Below are 24016 nucleotides of genomic sequence, written 5' to 3' on the forward strand. Positions count from 1 at the left end.
GTAAGTGAGGATAGCAAAATAAAGTAAACTCTTCAAACAAAATTCTTCAAACAGTGGAGTACCAGCAAAATAGATAAAAAATTTGGGACCAAAGATTTATCAGACACTTTGACCTGAAAATGTTTTGCTTAAGTGTTTTCTTTAATTGCTAATGCAACTTTTATACACCACACATGGAACAAAATGAAGCATTGCTTGGTAATTGATTGACCTTAAGTGGTATCATCTAATTGTGTACTTAAAACGTAACAGCTTATATAAAAAATAATTAATTGCATACCTTTCTATCAAAGTTATCTGACATTATCAAGATGAATTTGTTCTGACACAGTTTAACTCTTGAACTTAAGTTCTTGTCCTATTTTATTACCATTTTCTAACTATAGCGAATAAACTGTGATAATGTGAGATGTTTAAGGTGTTTTTTTAAATCAAATTTAATAATTACATAAATTTAGTACCTTGACTTATGATTTTTTTTAAATCATGCTGTACATTATAGTGTTACAGTGCCTGGTATGATATATTTAAATTTCTAGTGTTGTATTTTTAATTTTTCAGTACAAAATAGTAGAGAATTATCATCAATACAATTAAAGTAGTTTGCGTATCAGCAAAAAAAAAAAAAATTATATATATATATATATATATATATATATATATATATATATATATATATATATATATATATAATTTTTTTTTTTTTTGGTTGGTTGGTTGCCACACCCACAGTGAAATCTCATTGGTCCAAAAACTTGCTCCACGGAATATTAATCATCAATGATGTTCTGATTGGCTGTGAGTGTGCCACAACTTCCATGAAGTTGTTCTGCACTTCTTTGTGTTTAAAAAAAAAAAAAAAAAAGAAAAGAAAGAAAGCGAGTGAGACAGAATATGAAATCAGAAACAATGGGGGAGCCAGAAACTAACTCAGTTAAGATGTTATGAATTATGCACTTCTGCGATTCCCTGAGCTGTTTTTCTAAACCGCTCTGAAATGCCCCGCAACTGCACGTGTTTAATATTCTCTTGCTGTGAAAATGGAATTTGCACTTGAGTGGATTCATGTTTAGAGCGCTGGAATGCTGCTGTTATGAGCCTTGACTTCTTGCCTGGAAGCCTTTGTTGGAACACATGGGGCTATTTGGACGTGATGGGTGATCTCCTCTCACTTACTCGTTTCGGAGGGAGTCATTTCAGTAAAATTCCACCATTACAGCTTGTGAATTTGAGAACAAGTTGTAGTTGTTATGCTGCGACAACTGTAGCTTGTATCAGGTTGGTTATCACTAGAAAAAAAAAGTATGGAATAGTATAGTGTTAATGCTTACTAATGACTTCTGATTATTGTAATTAAACGCATTACATAAAACTAGCGACTATTATAAGACAGACAGACCTCTTAAAACAAACACGAGACAATCAAAATTGTGACATACATGAATGACGTGACACGCACCTGTAATAATACGGAGATTAGAAACGATGGAGGGGAAGAAAGCATCGCATTTCTGGGGAAAACACAAATCGCTGCCACCAGTCTCTGTGATCCTTACCCTCATCCACAAACGGCGAATAGAACACGACGGCAGCGTATAGGCAAATGAATTGCCATCACATTTCTATGGCGCCGAAAAAGCATGGAATACAACAACCATACAAAAGTGTTTTGCATTAGATGAAAATAAATTAAAACAGCGGCCAGTAACACACCTGTGAATAATGGCAGTAAAAAAACAACCACAATTCTTAGCAAATAATAAGAATAATGGAAATTGCATGTAAACGGGAGTGAAGAGGTTTGCTCTTGACATGTAAACATCATAATGCGATTAAGTCCTTACTCTGATTATTGGAAATAATCGCATTATTCGTATGCATGTAAACATAGTAATTTTTATGCTGGAATATCCATCCACGACCCATTTTCAATGCCCTGGCCCTGACGGTACATGGCCCTGTCCATCGTCCCTTTGATGCGGTGCAGTTGCCCCCTTAGCAGAAAAACACCCCCAAAGCATAATGTTTCCACCTCCATGTTTGACGGTGGGGATGGTGTTCTTGGGGTCATAGGCAGCATTCCTCCTCCTCCAAACACGGCGAGTTGAGTTGATGCCAAAGTGCTGGATTTTGGTCTCATCTGACCACAACACTTTCACCCAGTTCTCCTCTGAATCATTGGCAAACTTCAGACGGTGTAGTGTGTTACGTTGTTTTCTTGGTGACTATGGTCCCAGCTGCCTTGAGATCATTGACAAGATCCTCCCGTGTAGTTCTGGGCTGATTCCTCACCGTTCTCATGATCATTGAAACTCTGCGAGGTGAGATCTTGCATGGAGCCCCAGTCCGAGGGAGATTGACAGTTATTTTGTGTTTCTTCCATTTGCGAATAACCACACTAACTGTTGTCACCTTCTCACCAGGCTGCTTGGCGATGGTTTTGTAGCCCATTCCAGCCTTGTGTAGGTCTACAATCTTGTCCCTGACATCCTTGGACAGCTCTTTGGTCTTGGCTATGGTAGAGAGTTAGGAATCTGATTGATTGATTGCTTCTGTGGACAGGTGTCTTTTATACAGGTAACAAACTCAGATTAGGAGCAGTCCCTTTAAGAGAGTGCTCCTGATCTCAGCTCTTTACCTGTATAAAAGACACCTGGGAGCCAGAAATCTTGCTGATTGATAGGGGATCAAATACTTATTTTACTCATTAAAATGCAAATCAATGATTTGCAATAGATAGACGGATAGATAGATGGAGGGACAGAAAGGAAGGAAGGAAGGAAGAAAGGACGGATGGATGGAAAGAACGATAGATAGATGATAGAGAGCGAGAGAGAAAGAAAGAAAGAAGGGATGGATGGACAGACAGACAGAGATAGTTTTATTAAATGTACTATAAACATTTATATTTGCAATATTTTATATATTTTTTATAGTTTTTTAAAAATAATTTATTAATTATTAAATGTATTAATTTAATTGTATTCTTATTCAGGCTAATATATAATTAAACTTGTTGTGATGGAATCTCATAAGCTTTCCTGTGATTGATGGTTTGTTACAGGAGATGTGGGGAGAGATGGGTTTGGGAACAGATGGTGGTGAGGACGTCGAGACCAGCAGTGGCGACGCAGCAGAAGGCAGCGGCGAGTGCGATGATGAAGACGGCTGTCAAGGATCTGGCCGCAGTGAAGATGAGACAGGTGAGTTCATTCGTCCCCTGCATCGCAGCTCAAAGACAACTGTCTCTCTGTGTTTACTTGATCCAGAGCTCCCAGGAGAGACGTCAGTCCCATGTTGCTTAGAAACCCAGAGTCATTTACTGTCTGGTGTTTGTTTTAGGAGGTCAGTCTCTTCTCGTTATTTACACTGCTGATCACAACACGGCCATTCGGACCCTTCAGATGGTCTGTTCCAGCTCTTGTGTGCCCAGATATACAATTCCTTATTTAAATCAGTAAATGTAACTTGCAATAACTTTAATAATGATAATTCTTAAAGGGCAGTATTAATTAATTTGCAGTATAAAAGTATAAATCAAAGCAAATTTAAATGAGAAAAAAAGAAAAAGAAAATTAAAACAAAGTAAAACATTGAGGTTGTTTTCAGTTTACTATATTAATTGTATCATTTTATATTATATTTTATCAATGAAAACAAATGCATTAACAAGTAAGAAAGCTTAAGATAGATCTACTTCTTCGTATTCTTCGTAGATCTGTGCTCTGCTCCACTAGCTGCTGGATGCATTCAGGGACTGGACTAAATAATGGATTTCACCTTATAATAGATGAAAAGAATTGTGTGTAGCGAGTTATTGCACTATTTTTCAAGGAGCGCCCACTGTTCTTTTAGTCTGTTGCTCAGGAGTCTGGCCTCGCCGCTGCTTCTATAAGGTCATGCATCTTTGTCCATTGCTCTCGGATACATTTCCAAATAGCATCCCTGCTTTAAAATGTCTAGCTTTGTGCTGATTCAGTTGGCTGAGGCTGTACTTTTGTGACATTATTCTGTAAAATCATTCCCCGCCCCTGATTAAATGTATTTCTTCAACTATGGGCACTTCTGGCTTCTAAAATAGTAGAAAATATAGTCACACACACACACATACCTTTTTATATTTATTATATATTTATATTTGTATTTATATTATATTTGTTTATTTATTTATACTTTTACTCAATTCATCTCTTTTTTTAATAAAATATACACAAATAAATAGACATTTTCACACTTTTATTAACATTATTTGAAAAAAAAACTAAAAACAGCTTAATTAGAAATGGCACCCAAAGAAAAATTTATCTGCAATAAATAATTCATCTTAGTTTTCTTCACACATTTTTAGTAGGTGTATTTTGGTTGATTTAATTAAATCGATACATTTATTAAAATGTTCAGTTTTTATGATATTTGTATTGTGCATTGTTTTGTTTTTATTTTAAATTATTTGTTTTAATTTGACTTTTTTATATATAATTTAGCTTTTAGTGTCGTTTTGTTTGTTTTTATTTTAAGTATATATTTTAAAATAATTTTGCCAGGGGGGATGGGGGGGGGGGATTCCCTTTCTGGTTTATGCATCCCTGTCTTTGCTGAATTATTTTAAAACATCCTGTGAACCCGCTCCAAGGTCCCGATCTAAATCAAATGATTCGCGATACACGATCCGATTGGAGCGCTTCGAAACAGTGAATAATTTTGTGACGCAATAGTACTGATTCGGAGTTTCAAAAAGCTCCGTTGTGTTCTTTGATCGCTTTCTCTATACAATTTATTCTTTGTTTGAATAACCGTGGAAATGAAGTCATTACAATTAATAGTACAACGTACTATGTTTTTTATTAAACTGTGATCACGTTAAATACAGTTTCCGTCGTATTAAAAACATTTCAGAAAAAGTTTTCAAAAGCATCCCCCCCTCTGGTTTTTTCACAAATCGCACCCTATATTAAATTTTTATTAAGTTCTTTAATTTCGCATTGGTATCTTTTTAATAAGTAGCCCTGTCTTAGAATAAAGGCTTTTTACTTTATTCTAAGACTGTTTGTGCCTGGATGTGGATTTTTTTTTTTTTTGGTATTTTGCAACGGGATCCACACTTCAAATTTTATTTCATTTCTATTTTAAAAATATATTTATGATCAAATTTTAGTGAATGTTTTATTTCGAAAGTTTTTTTTGTTTTAAAATGTATTGATATATTTTATATAATATTTTTTTAAATGTACCTATTTTTATTAGCATTTCATAAACTCAAAAACTCCTCATGAACCCCAGGAATTTGCAAACCCCAATTTGGGAAAGAATGATTCTGATCCAAAACCGATTCCCTTGAACGTCTTTCGATTTCATACTGAAATGAAGAAGCCATTTGACTTTCCCCTATCACCCTTGATGACAATTTTTCAACAAGAGCTGCTGAGGATGAATTACAGATGATAACAAATTGACAAAAGTAATGGTTACCTCTTCACAATTTTGAATCTGTTTTTCTTTTCCCAACGCCAAATGCCCACCAAAATGAATTCCTGCCTCTGCAGTTATAAATCCCTCAAATCCCTTGAGTTGATGAATAACTGGATTGCTGAATGACAGCGCGTCTCATCCGGGGTCACAGAGGTATAGGTATAGTTTCCCCTACAGCGACCACAGAGCTGGTCACAATCAATCAATTATTCATTTGGCAGGAAACGGTTCATTAACGGAGACCAGAGCGCTATGATACCCAGCGCTCCGGCTCTCTGTCGTCTTTCTCTTCATGCTCCATGTCTCTGTCCAATGATGCTGAGATAAGCACACCGACACAAGACGTGCAGTTCGCATTGTTTGTTTTCGCTCTACGTAATTGACCGTGACTGTGACACACACAAATAAGCATTGCTGCAGTTTCACCTCGGTCTCGGATGGATGGAGACCAAAGCCGAGGTCTGTTTTGGGCTATGTTTCCAAACGTGGGATGGGAATGTTCTTTTGAGATCCATAAAATTCCTCATTGATCATTTCCTGCAGAACCCCAGGGATTCAGATCTGAGACGTTTGCAGTCGCTGTCTGCGTCAATAATGCTAATAGAGTTCGGTCACCGTTGTGTTTAAACTCGAGGCCTGTTTTCTTGAACCATATCCCTTGTTACACTCAATATTATTTTATTTGGAGTTGAGGTGGGCTTTGTATTTGAATCCATGATGCTTAAAATTTGAGGCAAACTTCAGTTTTGTTTATATTTGGAGCTCAGGAGAATGGAAATGGGACATGTTGCAGGCCAGACTCAAACCTCATGATCTCATGTCAGAAGCATGTGGGAAGCTGATGCATAATGACCTTTAAAATAATACTTAAAAATTAATAATAATAATAATCATTTAGATTAAAAAGGATATGAATATGCAAACGAAAATTGTATATATTTTTTGCAACTGGTCACATAAATGTTTTCACAATTTTTAATTACCTGTTTAGTGGTCATGTGATGTCAGAAATGTAGTTTTAAAAAATACAAATATTTAATGTAGACTCTCATTTACTGTGTATGAGATCATTAAGGCTGCATGCATAATAATTGTAAAAAAAGAGAGACAGAATCTAATACCATTTAAAACATTATTTAAAATGTAATAGGCATTATATATTTTGAAGTTATAATTATATATATTTTTATTGTTGATTAATATTTATTATAATAATTGATGTATAATTTTAAAATTACATCCAATTTACATTAGATTTAATATAAATGTTATTCATTATGCATAATCAATTTAAAATAAATCTAGAAATTGTAATTTGTATATAATATATTATATATGTCATTTCAATATTATATTTTAATTGTATATTTTTATAAGAATGCTGTTTTTTCCTTTTTTTATTTGTGGTGTCTGATGTGAATTGTACTATTTTATTGTTTGTGTGTTATTAATGATTTTAATAATAAAGATGTTTCATTATAACACACATGCAATTTAGATTTTAGATTTGTATTCTTTATGCATTAATTAATTTATAATTCTATATTATGTGTAGTATTTTAATATAATGAATTATTTTACTTTTTTATTTTATTGCATAATATTTTTAAAAATTGCAAATGGTTTTAGATGGAGTATAGCGTGTCACACCATAGGACACACCTGTGGTAGTGGGCAGTGGCTTCAAGTTTATCTGTTTTCTTGTTGATTTCTTCCTCTTTTGTCCTGGTTTTGTCCTTTTTCGTCCGTCAGTAGACCTCTGACTCTGCAGTGTGTGAGTGAGGGGGATGTGGTATTTAAAATGTAACTCTATCCAGTTGTTTATGGAACCGGAGTCTGATAAGCACTTGCTGAGGCTGTAACCTCCAGCCAAATGAAATGAAATCTTGTCACACCAGTGAGTGTTTGTGTGTGTGTGTGTGTGTGTGTGTGTGTGTGTGTGTGTGTGTGTGTGTGTTTACTGTTTGTGTCCTCACATCTGCAGTGTATGTGCTTACAGTTTGGACTACCTGATAGCCAAAGCATAGAAAACAAAGGCTGGAATAACTGTTTTGATGAAGCTACTTTGAAACTGTAACTTCCCAAACAACAGATCTATCTCTCTATCTGTCTGTCTGTCTGTCTATCTATAAAATATTATCAAAATAATAAAACATAAAACATGTTTTTGTAATTGTATTTATTTATATATAAGTACTATTTTAATAATATATTATATAAATAATAACTAAAATATTTAAATGAGATTTAATATACTTTATGTGATATTTTCTATAATACAGATTATAATATATATAATGCAGAATCAGTGTTGGGAAGTGTACATGCGCATATATATATATATATATATATATATAAATAAATAATATACGTACGTGTGTGTGTATACAGTTATGGCCAAAAATATCGACACCCTTGGTAAATATGATCAAAGAAGTCTGTGAAAATTAATCTGCATTAATCCTTTTGATCTTTTATTTAAAAAATACACAAAAATCTAACCTTTCATTGGATAATAAGAATTTCAAATGGGGGGAAATATAATTATGAAATAAATGTTTTCTCAAATACACATTGGACACAATTATTGGGACCCCTAGAAATTCTTATGAGTAAAATATCTCTGAAGTATATTCCCATTCATATTCACAATTTTGAGCACTCCAGGGTGATTATGAACATGAAATTATCCAGCCATGGCTTCCTGTTTCACAGAAATATAAATAGGAGGGAAAACAAAGCCCAAATTCCCTTAATCACCCATCACAATGAGAAAAACCAAAGAATATATTTCTGATGTGCAGCAAAAGATAATTGAGCTTCACAAATTAGTGAAGTGGCTATAAGAAAAGAGCTAGAGCAATGAAAATTCCCATTTCCACCATCAGGGCAATAATTAAGAATTTCCAATCAACATAAAATGTTATGAAACTGCCTGGAAGAGGACGTGTGTCTATATCGTCCTAATGCACGGTGAGAAGGAGAGTTTGAGTGGCTAAAGACTCTCCAAGGACCACAGCTGGAGAATTGCAGAAATAGTCTCGGGGTCAGAAAACCTTAAAAAAAAAATTGTCAAACAGCACCTACATCACCACATGTTGTTCGGGAGGGTTTCAAGAAAAATTCTCCTCGCTCATCCAAAAACAAACTCCAGCATATTCAGTTATCAGACACGACTGGAACTTCAAATGGGACTGGCTTCTATGGTCCGATGAAACTAAAAATGAGCTTTTTAGCAGCAAACACTCAAGATGGGTTTGGTGAACACAGGGATAAAAAGTACCCCATGTGTACAATGAAATATACTGCTGTATTTTTGATGTTGTGGGCCTATATGTCTGCTGGAGGTCCTGGACATCTTGTTTAGACACATGGCACCATGGATTCTATCAAATACCAACAGATAAAAAAATCAATAAGTGACTGACTCTGTTAGAAATCTTATAATGAGCCATGTTTGGATCTTCCAACCGTACAATAATCCAAACACAAACCTCAAAAACAACACAAAAATGTGTCACTGAGCACAAAATCAAGCTTCTGCTGGCCATTCCAGTCCTCTGACCTGAACCCTGTAGAAAATGAGTGAAGTGAACTGAAGAGAAGAAGCACCAACATGGAGCTGTGAATCTAAAGGGTCTGGAGTGATTCTGGATGAAGGAATGGTCTCTGATCTCTTGTCAGGTGTCTCTAACCTCATCAAGCATTATAGGAGAACATTTAGAGCTGTTAAACTGGCAAATGGAGGTTTCAAAAAGTATTGAATAAAAGGGTGCTGTTAATTGTGGCCAACGTGTATTAGAGAAAAACATTTATTTCATAATGATATTTCCCCCCATTTGAAATTCTTATTATCCAATGAAAGGTCAGATTTTTGTGAATTTTTTAAAATAAAAGATCAAAAGGATTAACAATGCAGATTAATTTTCACAGCCTTCTTTGATCATATTTACCAAGGGTGCCGATATTTTTGGCCATGATTGTGTTGTGTGTGTATATGTGTATGCATGTGTGTGTGTGTGTGTGTGTGTGTGTGTGTGTATAACATTTTTTTTTTTTCATTTTTATATGAAAAATGAATGTTTAAATATACAGTATACATGAATATATGCAATATTTTTATTTAATATGTAATAATGATATTAATTATTTAATGTTTCATATATTTTTTGTATATTTTGTAAGTAATTTTTTTAATATATAAATAAGTATATATTATTATAATTTCTCTTTTTGTTCAGATTTTTAGGCTTGTGCATTAATTAGGACATTTGAAACAGAGACAAGTAGTGATAGGAGAGGAGAGGGAGGAATATGATTGGGAATAGAACCGTTGCCACCCACAAGGCAATGATTCTGATTTATTTAGAATTTCTAATCCATTTACAGTAGTATAGCCTTGTGTGTGTAATATTGTAATGCATAGATCACATTACTACTTTGCCAATGCCAGATCACAGGTGTATAGGGTTGAAATCTTAGGACGATAACCGAAAGGCCCCATCACGCCCTTGAGCAAAACACAAGCCCGGGTTTCTCCAGTAGGACCATCCTTATGATAAGAGTACTGTACGTTGCTTAAAAGGCCTAATCGTGCGGCAATAAAAGAGTCAAATCCAAAATGAAGGTCTGGGATTGTGCAGGCCACCAGACCGTCCTCCAATCTCTCCAGCTTTCCTTTGATTAATTAAGTGACATCTACACCCTCGCTATTGAATGGCTGTTGTTTAGAGTGAGCGAAGGCTCATTACTCAATCTGCCAACTCAAGAGCTCAGTGAAGAAGATCACTCCAGCTTAATATATCAATTAATGCTGTTAATGTGCACGGATGAATTACAAAAGCGAGTGTGGGTTTGCTTTCTGCAGCAGTATGGGTTGCTGTTGCGCTCAAGCGGGTGTGTGTTGGGTCTGCTGCCGCACGTGTCCCTTGGGAAGCGTGGCTTGGGTAATGAAGGACTCATTACTGATTCAAGAAGGACTGCGAGAGATACCTTTACACCCCCCAACCTCAAACCTCTAGCGAAGGTCAAACAATACCAGAGGGTGGGTGTGTGTGTGTGTATGTGACCCGAATTTGTCTTTTATGCAAATGATCTTCACTTGTAGCAAGACAGTATGTGATTCGCCGCATTTTAATTCTGTAATATGAGTTTAACAAATGCTAGCGGGATTTAATTTTATCTATTGGTAATTGATTGTGTTGCGAAAAGTCAATGATAAATGTCAGAATCGACAGGGATTCATGATGTCAGGTGGAAAGGAAAGCCATTTTATTTATTTATTCAAATTTAGTTTTTAATATTTAATATTTGAGTCATCATGTTATATTACTTTTGTAATATTTTATTTATTTCTATTTTTATATAATATATATATAATTGTTCATTTAATATATATTTAAATTTTGAACTATTTTATTTATTATTCCTATATGAAAAATATGAAATAAGAAAAATAAAGACATACAAATACAAGAAAAATATGGGTAACACTTTCTATGAAGCCCATATTTATAATACATTATAAGGGTATTTTTAAGGCATTATAATGAATGCATAATGAATTATAAAAAAAACATATATGTTATATCATCTTATGAATATTCATAAGAACAGTTTTAATGTATTATAATATTTACTTATTAGTGGTTATAGCTTTTAAGAGTATGATGATTTATAACACACAGTGAACATGTTGCATCCACTTAAGTTACAATGGATTATATTTCTCATAGTTATAATGTATTATAAGTCTCATATCTTGCCACCTTTCTTATGCTACTTTACTTAAAGCCATCAATGACCACTTATAAGTATAGTAATAATAGTAATATTTTTTTTTCTCTCAAACAGCCATAAGATCAGATATCAGATCAGATTGCTTTGGACTATTTTTATTTTAATATCAGTTTGATTATTTTGATGGTACCCTTTAGACAGCTGTTGATAAGTAACTATGTTAACTAGCGGTCATTGGAGTATTAGTAGTATGTCTGCTAAATATATGCTAACACTTTATTTTGATGGTTCCCCAAAAGACAAACTGACTATAAGCAACTTTGCAAGTACGTCAACATTCTGCCGACCCTAACCTTAACCTTACCCTAAGCCTACTAATACTCTAATGAGAGTTAGTTGACATGTAGTTGCAAAGTTGCTTATAATCAATAGACTAAGGGGACCATCAAAATAAAATGTAACCTAACATATAAACATCGCATTTTATTTTTCAGTTGAAATTATTAGGTAGCTCACATCAAAATTAATATTAGCCTCACAGGGAACACTCAAATAACACTCCACACCTAACCACTTACAAGATGTACTGTAGTAAGATAATATGCAGATCTTAAATAATGTCAAGATATATAGTCCATTATCAATGTAAAAGTAGATTTAATATGGTGTTCATTGTGTTATAAATAATCATAAGCATTATGATGTATTATAATTATTGTTATGATTATTTATAAGACAATATAACATATTATAAGGTTTTTTATAATGCATTATGCATTCATTATAATGCCTTAAGAATACTCTTATAATGTATTATAAATATGGGCTTCATAGAAAGTATACTTCAGTACCATAATGTTATGTTTAGATATTAAGAATATAAACATATAAATGTATATACATGTATTTAAAAAAAAATAAAAATAATAATAATATCTATCTATCTATCTATCTATATATACATATACTCTGTGTGTGTGTTTATGTATACATAATAAATATACACAGTACACATACCTGTACATATTGTCACATATCTGTTGTTTTCTGTCTTCCCCGTGACCTAGTTTTCCCCAGTCTCTTTAATTAGTCATTCTGTTCACCTGTTGTCTTGTTAATTATCCCATTAGTTCCCTTTGTTTGGTCCCTGCTTATAAGCCCACAGTTCTCCCTTTATCTTTGTCCGTTCTACGTCTACGTTAAGTTGGTTTACTTGCTTGTCTCCTGGATTTTCTAATTAAAATACCTTTTTGTTGATCTCCTTCGTCCTCGTGTGTTTGTACCTCACCAACCCGTGACGCATATATTATGTAAACAAAAACTTTTATTTTGGATGCGATTAATTGTTTGACAGCACTAATATATATATATATATATATATATATATAATGTGCAAGTACAATATCGTTAATGTGCAAAAGAAAGATGGAGCATGTGGAGCAGGATCTTGCATTACAAACTTTTTTAATTATTTTTAAAAAATTTGCACGGATAAGTCATTCACAAGAGACTGGAAATTGATTATAGTTCTATACTGAGTAGAAAGATCAAAGGTTTTGTGTGCATTGCAATAACTGATCATTTTTGACAGTGTAAATGTAAACATCTACATATAATACAATACAAACAGGTCCTGGATGAATTGCAAAGAAAAAAGTTTATTTAAAAACCACGACTGTTGTTAGTTTGACACATACCAGCAGCTACACTCATGTTACTGCATTGGCATTCATGCGTGTCTGGGTTCGTAATTATCAGATTATTTTCCCAGCATCAGACATCATAGCGGGCAAGCTCTGACAGCTTGGTAAACTCTGATTAAGGTGACCTCATCTCCTGCGAATGTGCTGTTTGTCAGCACCTGCTTCTTTCTCCTTTTTTTCAATAAATCCCTGTTTTTATATATTACAACCAGTGCAGCTAATGCTAACATAAATTCAGATCCACTGGCTTTCTTCACCCTTCCCCCAGCAACACAGGTGGGGAAAGGGGGAGGAAGATTAGATTGACTCCCAAAGGTAAAGCCAGTTTCCACCTGCAGCTGTGGAGATATTGCAGGCGTTGTGTCAGATAGAGTATGTTTGCTTTACCTTTAGTCTTAATAAAAACAATGTTCCTTTGACAAGGTGTAAGCCATGTCAGCGATCAGATAGTATTAGATCAGGCTTGTGTTTTTATTTGTTATATGAAGTGCTGCTATACTTAGATTTCCGCCTTACAGTTTAAAGCGGGAAAATATGCTAGTGTTTTAGCTACAGGAATCAGCCTGAAAAATACTAGTTTTTTATAACTAAATTTATAATCCTATTATTACTACATTTTATTCTGTAGTTGAAATACATTCTGTGAACATATCTTCACCAACATTTTAGTATTAGTATTTCCCCATTCAAGTACTTGCATGACTGTACAGTAAATACCCAGCTAAGAGCTGTTTATATATATATATATTAGTTATATATTAGTTATATAAATGGTGGGGCAAAACTTTCTTAAAGTAATGTTTATGGAACATTCTTATAACATTATTAATATTTGATATATGTTCTCATAATGTTGGGGGAAAATGTTCTGAGATCAACATTCTTGGAACGTCCTTATGATTTGATTTATATTTGATGAACATTCTAAGAAGGTTTTTTGTTCTAATTACAACAAGAAAACAGAGCATTTTAACATTCTTAGAATATTAGCTGTCAAATAACTGTCAAACTTCATGGACTGTTTGTTTTCATTTCATCCCTCGTGTTCCTTGAACTGGTTTCTGTCTCTCCTTAATTGTATCATTATGTTCAGGTGTGTCTTGTCAATTATCCTCATTTACTCTCCCATATGGGCCTGTTTACACCTGGTCACTTCATGTGTTTTCTCTGATCGGATATCTATCTGATTTGTTAAAACGTTTCCATTTACACTTGGCCACATAAATGTGTCCTCGCAAAATGAATATAAATCCGTTCTTCAATTCCTGCGCTATATGCAAATTTAATGGAGTTCACGTCAATGAAAGCAATATGCGCTGCATTTTATTCATTATCAGCTCATTTCAATATCAGAGACCGCAAAAAGAGAGAGCGCGGCATCAGCACTGGAAAGATAGGTTAGTCTCACTACTTTTAATGAAGATGATTGTGTGTTGAGCATCTGCGACTTGCCTTAAGTTTAATTCGCGGCAGTTTGCATATCGGCTTGCTATACTCAGCTACACTGTAAAAAAAATGCTGTAAAATTTACGGTAAAAAAATGGCAGCTGTGGTTGCCGGAATTCTACCGTAAAAAATACGGTAGCAACATTTTAGGTTTTACGGTTTTAACTTAAATTTACAGTTAAATACTGTAATTTCATTAACTGATATAATGTTAATATACCAACCTATTGAAGTACTGAAATCTGTTTTGTACCTTTGAAATGCACTGATAACCACCAAATGCAGGTGGTGATTAGAAAGGCTTTGGTTCATCATGTGACTATCACAAGCAGCTTTTAAATAATAACATATATAGAAGGTGCACAGTGTCATTCACACAAACACTAAACACCACCATGGTGAGACTCATTAAACTGAAATATGCAATAAACATTAATTTAACAACATTAGATGTAACATACAACCCTAATAAACATAACTGATAAGAAAAAACTAAGAAGAAACCGTTATTTCAAAGAAAAAAACATCCAATTTGAAATGCAAAGCAGGGAATTCTGGGAACATCAATTTACTGTTTTTCCCTGTAAATTTTACATTCTTTTTCACTTCCAAAAATGGTATTTCACCGTAAAATTGTCTGAAATGTCTATTACAGTTTTTCACCATATATATTAGGGGAACTTACCGTTAACCATTTAACAGGTTTTTACTGTAGCATTTTCACAGTTTTTTACCGTTAAAATCACGGTCATTTTTACGGTGTACTCATCCGCGGTGACGCTTGTTGCATTAGTGCTGTTATATCTGACTATAACATACCATATAGCCTATATTATTATATTATTTTAATATTTTGGGAGGAGTAAAATTAGCATATGTGGTTTTAACAACCAGATGCATTTACACTTGTCCAGTTTCGTCTGGAATGTGGCCCAGACCACCTGCTGAAGTGGTTTGAGCGATCGGATATATCCGATATATCCATCTCGAATGCGTTTCGGAGGGCATTTACACCTGGGGCCTCATGTATAAAACTTTCCATTAGATTTCATCCTAAAAGTGTACGTATGCACAAAAGCTAGATTTGGTGTACGCACAAAAGTTTTCAGATTTATAAAACCATGCATACCTGCGCAAAAATCCTTTTATAAATCCCTGTCAGCGGAAGATTGTGCGTACATGTGTCTCCTCCCAAAAATCACCATATATGGAGCTTTCAAAGCCTATGCATAACCTCATCTGCATATAATTTCCATTCATATTCCCATCAATGTGACACCATGTTTAACACCGTCAAAGGTACAAGACGTTAGTTATATATGACATGCGGATTAAAAATGCTATTTGTACGGTACATTACATTGCTAAAAATCATTCACTGTCCTTGTCTTGTTTTCGAATAAATATATATAAAAACTGTATAAAAACAAAAATGTATAAAATACTTCTCAGAGAATCTTTTTAGAATAGAATGGATCTCTTTCTTTTCCCCTGTAGCAGTAGGCTATATAATTGTTTTAAACAAATCAGATGTTTTAGGATATTTAAATAGGCTATAGTAGAATCAGAAATAGGCTATGGTGTGTGTAAATAAGTGTACATAATTGTCTGACGCGGTGTCACTGACAAAATATTATAAAAAAGAAACGTGCAAATCTTACCGTTTGCTTCAGATTCTATCCTTCAATCACAATGCTATTTTCATAATGTTCTGAAGATCGCAGAAGTCTGCCTTCACGCGAAATAAACACCTCCGTGAAGCCTGGTTGTGCAGTAGGCTAATATAATCGGACCTATTTAAACTTGCCAATGGACCATTCGACCACTGAATCCAGCAGTGTCTGCCACAATATCGAAGCAAGTGCGCTATATCGTTGATGTTTTTACAAAAAAATATTTTCACTTAACATGAGATCTGCAGTTTAAAGAAACATTACTGTGCTGTCATTAAAACAGCATGCAACAAGAAAAGTGATCAAAAAACAGCGCATTCACAACAAATACATCTAAATATCTAAATTCATATGTTTTGTTTAACTTTTGAATAATGACTTTATGTAATGTCAATGCTTTACTCCATTAATCAGCAGAATATTTAATCTAAATGTGTATATTGATAGGAAAAGAGAGTCTGAAATCATTAATTCGCTATTACGCCAGTAAAAGAGTGCGTACGCACGGTCTTGAGTTCCCGTATGGTGCGCACATATTTAAGCCACGTTTTTATGTGGGAAATTGCGTACACACAGAATGGGCATAGAAATGTGCGTACGCAATTTCCCACGTAAAAACGTGGCGTAAATATGTGCACACCGTACGGGAACTCTAGACCGTGCGTACGCACTCTTTTACTGGCGTAATAGCGAATTAAATATTACATTTATACATGAAGCCCCTGATCTTTTCTGGATCCGATCAGAAAAAACGCATGAAGTGACCAGGTGTAAACAGCCCCTATAAGTTGTAGTCAGTTCAGTGTTTCTTTGTCCAGTCTCGTAATGTGGATTACCGATATGTGGATTATTAAAGACTGTTTACCGTTATCTTCTTCGTATTCGTGCTTTTCTCCTACACTTCAATTTGACAATAACGTTATATTTTGTTTGAAAATATTAGTATTTTGCATGAAAAATGTATTTTGAATGAGAATGTTAAGAAACGTTTATGTAACCTTTTAAATAACGTTATATAATCACGAAAAGAAAACTTGAAATTTTAATGCTCTTAGAAAATTATAAATAAACATTCACATAATGTTATATTTTGGGGTAAAACTAACATTAGTAGAATGTTGCAAGAAACATTTTTGTGACTTTTAAATAGTATTATAATCCCGACAAGAAAACTGGATTTTTTTAATGTTCTTAGAAAATTTATAAATAACAGTTCAAATAACTTTCTTTGGGTAAAACAAACTAATATTTGTCAATGCAAAATTAATCAATGAAATGTTGCAAGAAATGTTTTTGTAAACTTTGAATAATGTTATAACCATGACAAGAAAACGTTGAAAAAAAACATTTCAAAACAATGATCCCACAACGTTTTTATAACATAAATCTGTAACCTAGGTAGCAACTCTGAGGCGTTTACAAGATGGCCGCCAAGCTAGGACTTTCAGTGAATTCAAGCAATTAGAATGTTATTTACGTATTAACCATAATCACTTTTTTTTTTTTTTTTTTACCCCAGCTTTGAATACTCTTCAGTATGTGAACATATTTTATATTCTCTAGACACCATGATTATGAAGAAAGCTGAATTTCTAGCATCTGGCAGCATAAACTCTGCGTCTGGCATTGCTGGTAAGGTATTATATTTCCACACCTGCTTCTCCCACCTTAAAAAAAAAAAACTAAACTAAATGAATGAATGGAGTTGTTTTGTCTTCGTTCTCATAAACATCAAGAGTTTTAGCGACTGCCAAGTACCACACATAATTATAGCCACTTTGTGGGTGGACAAGTTAACAATAGCGTCCTGTCTGCTTTTAGACATTGTCTTTCATGGAAAACTCATAATTAAACCACTGAATGCAGAAAAATTAATGAAAGTCATTATTCAGTTTTTGATGTTAAAAAAAAATTATGATTTAAAGCATTAAATTGTGTTGATGTCATTGGTTATTCAGGATGATTTGATTTAATATCTTAATATAATGTCTGGGGAAGAGGTACAATAAAGTTCCAAGAAACATAATAATGTGCAATATACATAATGAATAGATAAATACTACCATTCAAGAGTTTGAGGATAAAATCAGGATAAAGACTTTCAAAACAACAAAAAAAAAAAATCCCAACCCCTTAATCTTTTAAATGGTAGTGTACATGTTACAGTAAATCTTATAAGAAGAAAATGCAGTCTTACATATGTGACAGTGCTGACAAAATGAGTCATAATGAGCAAAGTTTTCTTATTTTCTATTAAAATGATGTATGATTTGTTGGAAATAGACACAAAATGACTGAGCTACACCTGTTTGAAGTCGATAGAGTTCGGAAAGTCAATTTTGTGAAAATTCTAGTTAAGTTTACTGAAGGTTCCAAAACTAAATCACCTAGTAACCATACCTGTATGCTGAGGTGCCCCCCCCCCCACCCCACCCACCCACTCCTCCATATGATATCGGAAAGCACCGTATGGGGTGTTTTGACCAATCACAGAAGACATTATTGCGACTAAAGGTGTGAATCTTCACTAGGGGTGTCGCGATATATACCAGTATTGACGCATTGTTTCCGATGGACAAATACAACTTTTTAAAACGAAGAAGGTAGATCATTTTAGATTCTTAATTATTATGTGGAGTATTGGGATCACTAGACGAGGGGTTAATGAACTCATTTTTGTGAAAACTTCAAATTGAACCAAAATTGACATTTTTCACTTGTTTTGCCTATAGGTCACAATTAGCCTGTGCGCATTCCCACTCATTTTGCCAGCACGGGACACATATTAATTTAATATGTAATGATGTGTTTGGTTTATTATAATGATTCTAACTGATAATGTTTATTGTAATTTAGCAATGGATCAAACAAGAATTGGCTGCAAAATGTTTGTGTAATGGTTTTCCCAATTTGTTCTCTTAACCATCAAGTGCAACCTAAAAAAGAACATATTCTATTGTCATGAAATGCAAAGCTCTGTTTTGGGAACATTCTGAGAACCAAACATTGTTAGCTGGGACTGCATACAATTTAAAGAAATTGCAAACATTTTGATAAATAGTATGTTACACTGTTGACACATGGCCAGTTATTTAGCATTTGTAGTTCAATTTTGGATAAAATGTCAACATTTTGCTTAAAAATTAGATGTTTTAAAAATTCTGATATTACTTCTAAATTATTCATCACACTGAAAATGGAAGGCCACATAAAACGCATACAGAAAATTAACATATTGTGCACATTATAGTTATATAGAAATAGTAAGTAGTATGTAGTGGTATGTTAGTATGCTGTTCTGAAGATTAGCATTCGTGCACCTTTAAATGGATTGTTCACCCAAAGATGAAAATTCCATCATTAATTACTCACCCTCATGTCGTTCCAAACCCATAAGACCTTCGTTCATCTTCGGAACATAAATTAAGATATTTTTTGTTGAAATCCGAGAGCTTTCCAACCCTCCATAGACAGCAATGCAACTACCACATTCAAGTCCCAGAAAGGTAATAAGGACATCATTAAAATAGTCCATGTGACTTTAGTAGTTCAACAATTATGTTACCTTTGAAACAGAATTTTCATTTTTGGATGAACTATCCCTTTAACACAGGGAAAAACATTCTTCCAGTAACGTTAACATAACGTTTGTTTAAATTTACCTGGTCCTTAAAATCATTCTCAAAACATTATGATCCATGTACCACAAAAACTATACTCATCCATAATTCATGGAATTTTTTTTTTTTTCTGAAACATTTTAGTTGAACATTCCTCTAAATTTTTTTTAAATGTTACGGATGGTTGAACATTCAAAAGTAACATTCCCATAATGTTTGCACAATGTTCTCTCTAACATTTACATTACCAAGAAAAATTAGATGGGGAACATTTAGAAACAATGTTTTTATAATGTAATGGGAACGTTACCAAAACATATTTTCATTACCTGAGAAGTTGAGATAAACTTGATCTACATAAAAGTTGCAGAGTCCGAGGAGTTGTCTTTTGAAATGCAAAATAAGTTAAGGACAAGTAAAAGTCTTGTAAGTCTTGTAGATTTTTTTTTTTTTTTTTTTTTTTTTTATCGTTCGTCATTGTTTCTCAGCTGGAAGTTGGCAAAACTAGGCCAAATTCGAGCCCAGCGCACACTTCACTGTCATGATAATGTATTCAGTCTGTTGGCTGTGTTCTGTGAGGCGTTCAGTACGGTGCTCTCCACCGGTCTCCGCCGTCTAGTTTCAGATCTCTGCCGTCTCGGGAGTTGCCATGTGACCTGCGGAGGCTTGTTCCTGCAACAGCTAGAGGTTCATGGGAAAGATTCGAAATGCAATCATTCTTCCTGTCATGTGTGGTCATGCTTCACCTGCGTGTTTGATAGACAGAAGGTAAACCTGGTTTTACGGAGGCGTAATTATACTGTTTGCCTTTGTCTTACGAATGAGTGGCCACATGTCAAAGCAATTACGGGTCTAGGTACGTTGTTGCGTTGGCGCATGTTGGCATTTAACAACTATGAGCGTAGAAACTGTATGCATATTTAATATCCGTCTGGTAAAAAATTTAAACTTGAGATATGGCTATAAAGACGTCTGTCAGATTTTTGACTTTGAGTATAATGTCTGCTCCACACTGCAGCTAATTCAGGCAAAGAACCGCCAGTAAAACAGTAATATTGAGAATTTTTTATTGCAGTTTAAAATAACTGGTTTCTTTTATTTTTATATATATATATATATATATACATATTCATATTCATATTCAAATGTAACTTATTCCTGTGATGGAAAAGCTGAATTTTCCACATTATTACTCCAGTCCTCAGTATCACATGATCCTTCAGAAATCATTCTAATATTCTGATTTGATGGTCAAGAAACATTTCTTATTATTATTATTATCAATCTTCAAAACAGTTGTGCTGCATGACCTAATTTATTTTTCTTATGAAATTTCTTTTGATCAATTTAATGCATCCTTACTTGATGAAAATATTAACTTTTATTATAAAAAGAAAAACCTTACATACAGTAATGTCAATTTTTATGCTTTTTTATGTAAATTTTTTTCCCCCTTATTTATTTAAATAAATAACTGTTACATCAAAGAAAACTCTTTAAGTTTCTGGTTTCTGACCTGCTGATATAAAACAACTAGTGCTGTCAAACGATCAATCGCATCCAAAATAAAAGTTTTTGTTTACGGAATATATGTGTGTGTACTGTGCATATTTATTATGTATATATAAAGACACACATACAGTATATATTTTTAAAATATTTACATGTATTTATTTATATTCATATAGTTTATATCATATATAAATATATTTAATATATAAACATAGCATATTTTTCTTAAATATTAAATATATATATGTGTATGTGTGTATTTATATATACAAATAATAAATATACACAGTACACACACATATATTCCGTAAACAAAACTTTTATTTTGGATGCGATTAATCATTTGACAGCACTAAAATCAACTTAAGGCCAATTCACACCGCACAGACAAACACCAACAAACTCCAACAAACTAGTCTGTTGGAGTTTGTTGGATCAGTGTGTTACCCCTGTTGGCGTTGGTTGGCATTGGTTGGAGTTTGTTAGAGTTTGTTTTCACCCGACTGAACATGCTTGGATCATCCATTTTCTCCCCAGCCAGTGCAAGTCGGTCGGTGTCTGTTGGTGCAGTGTGAACATGACCGTTATTTTTCATAAGATTCTAAATCCAACGGCCAACTTGGGCCAACTTGTTTGTTGGAGTTTGTTGGCATTTGTCTGTGCGGTGTGAATTGGCCTTTTATGTGTCATTTTTAAATATTAAATAATTAATTAATTAAACTATTTAGAACTATTTAAGAATACTATTTTATTTTCAACGTGTATATACATATATATATATATATATATATATATATATATATATATATATATATATATATATATACAGTGAGGAAAATAAGTATTTGAACACCCTGCTATTTTGCAAGTTCTCCCACTTAGAAATCTTGGAGGGGTCTGAAATTGTCATCGTAGGTGCATGTCCACTGTGAGAGACATAATCTAAAAAAATCCAGAAATCACAATGTATGATTTTTAACTATTTATTTGTATGATACAGCTGCAAATAAGTATTTGAACACCTGTCTATCAGCTAGAATTCTGACCCTCAAAGACCTGTTAGTCTGCCTTTAAAATGTCCACCTCCACTCCATTTATTATCCTAAATTAGATGCACCTGTTTGAGGTCGTTAGCTGCATAAAGACACCTGTCCACCCCATACAATCAGTAAGAATCCAACTACTAACATGGCTAAGACCAAAGAGCTGTCCAAAGACACTAGAGACAAAATTGTACACCTCCACAAGGCTGGAAAGGGCTACGGGAAATTGCCAAGCAGCTTGGTGAAAAAGGTCCACTGTTGGAGCAATCATTAGAAAATGGAAGAAGCTAAACATGACTGTCAATCTCCTCGGACTGGGGCTCCATGCAAGATCTCACCTCGTGGGGTCTCAATGATCCTAAGAAAGGTGAGAAATCAGCCCAGAACTACACGGGAGGAGCTGGTCAATGACCTGAAAAGAGCTGGGACCACCGCTTCCAAGGTTACTGTTGGTAATACACTAAGACGTCATGGTTTGAAATCATGCATGGCACGGAAGGTTCCCCTGCTTAAACCAGCACATGTCCAGGCCCGACTTAAGTTTGCCAATGACCATTTGGATGATCCAGAGGAGTCATGGGAGAAAGTCATGTGGTCAGATGAGACCAAAATAGAACTTTTGGTCATAATTCCACTAAACGTGTTTGGAGGAAGAAGAATGATGAGTACCATCCCAAGAACACCATCCCTACTGTGAAGCATGGGGTGGTAGCATCATGCTTTGGGGTGTTTTTCTGCACATGGGACAGGGCGACTGCACTGTATTAAGGAGAGGATGACCGGGGCCATGTATTGCGAGATTTTGGGGAACAACCTCCTTCCCTCAGTTAGAGCATTGAAGATGGGTCGAGGCTGGGTCTTCCAACATGACAATGACCAAGCACACAGCCAGGATAACCAAGGAGTGGCTCTGTAAGAAGCATATCAAGGTTCTGGCGTGGCCTAGCCAGTCTCCAGACCTAAACCCAATAGAGAATCTTTGAGGAGCTCAAACTCCGTGTTTCTCAGCGACGGGCCAGAAACCTGACTGATCTAGAGAAGATCTGTGTGGAGGAGGCCAAAATCCCTCCTGCAGTGTGTGCAAACCTGGTGAAAACTACAGGAAACGCTTTGACCTCTGTAATTGCAAACAAAGGCTACTGTACCAAATATTAACATTGATTTTCTCAGGTGTTCAAATACTTATTTGCAGCTGTATCATACAAATAAATAGTTAAAAATCATACATTGTGATTTCTGGATTTTTTTTTAGATTATGTCTCTCACAGTGGACATGCACCCACGATGACAATTTCAGACCCTCCATGATTTCTAAGTGGGAGAACTTGCAAAATAGCAGGGTGTTCAAATACTTATTTTCCTCACTGTACATACATACATACATACATACACACACACACACACACACACACACACACACACACACACACACACACACACACACACACACATACATACACATATATATATATATATATATATATATATATATATATATACATATATATATATATATATACATACATACATATATGTGTGTGTATATATATATATATATATATATATATATATATATATATATATATATATATATATATATATATATATATATATATATATATATATATATATAATTTCAAAAAATATTTCATCTAAATTTTATATATTTATACCAATTGTTTATCTTTGCTGTTATGCAGTTTTGGTTGCTTTCAGTGTTGACGCATTTGATTATCAGCCAAAAAAAAACAAACATCTAAAATCCTGCACAGTTTTCATTTTGCTATATTCAAATATACAATAGCGATATT

General features: G+C 34.0%; 1 protein-coding gene across 8 annotated transcripts in view; it reads left to right on the plus strand.

Moving 5' to 3' along the window:
* The window catches only part of gpc1a (glypican 1a), a 90073-nt gene that overhangs the window by 29786 nt on the left and 36271 nt on the right, over positions 1–24016 (plus strand). For all 8 annotated transcript variants that reach the window (XM_058760400.1, XM_058760404.1, XM_058760405.1 and 5 more), the window contains one exon: positions 3065–3203. In XM_058760400.1, coding sequence (XP_058616383.1) covers positions 3065–3203 — 139 coding nt within the window. The remainder of the gene's footprint in view (positions 1–3064; positions 3204–24016) is intronic.

The sequence above is a fragment of the Onychostoma macrolepis genome, chromosome 22 (genome assembly GCF_012432095.1).
Source record: "Onychostoma macrolepis isolate SWU-2019 chromosome 22, ASM1243209v1, whole genome shotgun sequence".
Taxonomy (NCBI): Eukaryota; Metazoa; Chordata; class Actinopteri; order Cypriniformes; family Cyprinidae; genus Onychostoma; species Onychostoma macrolepis.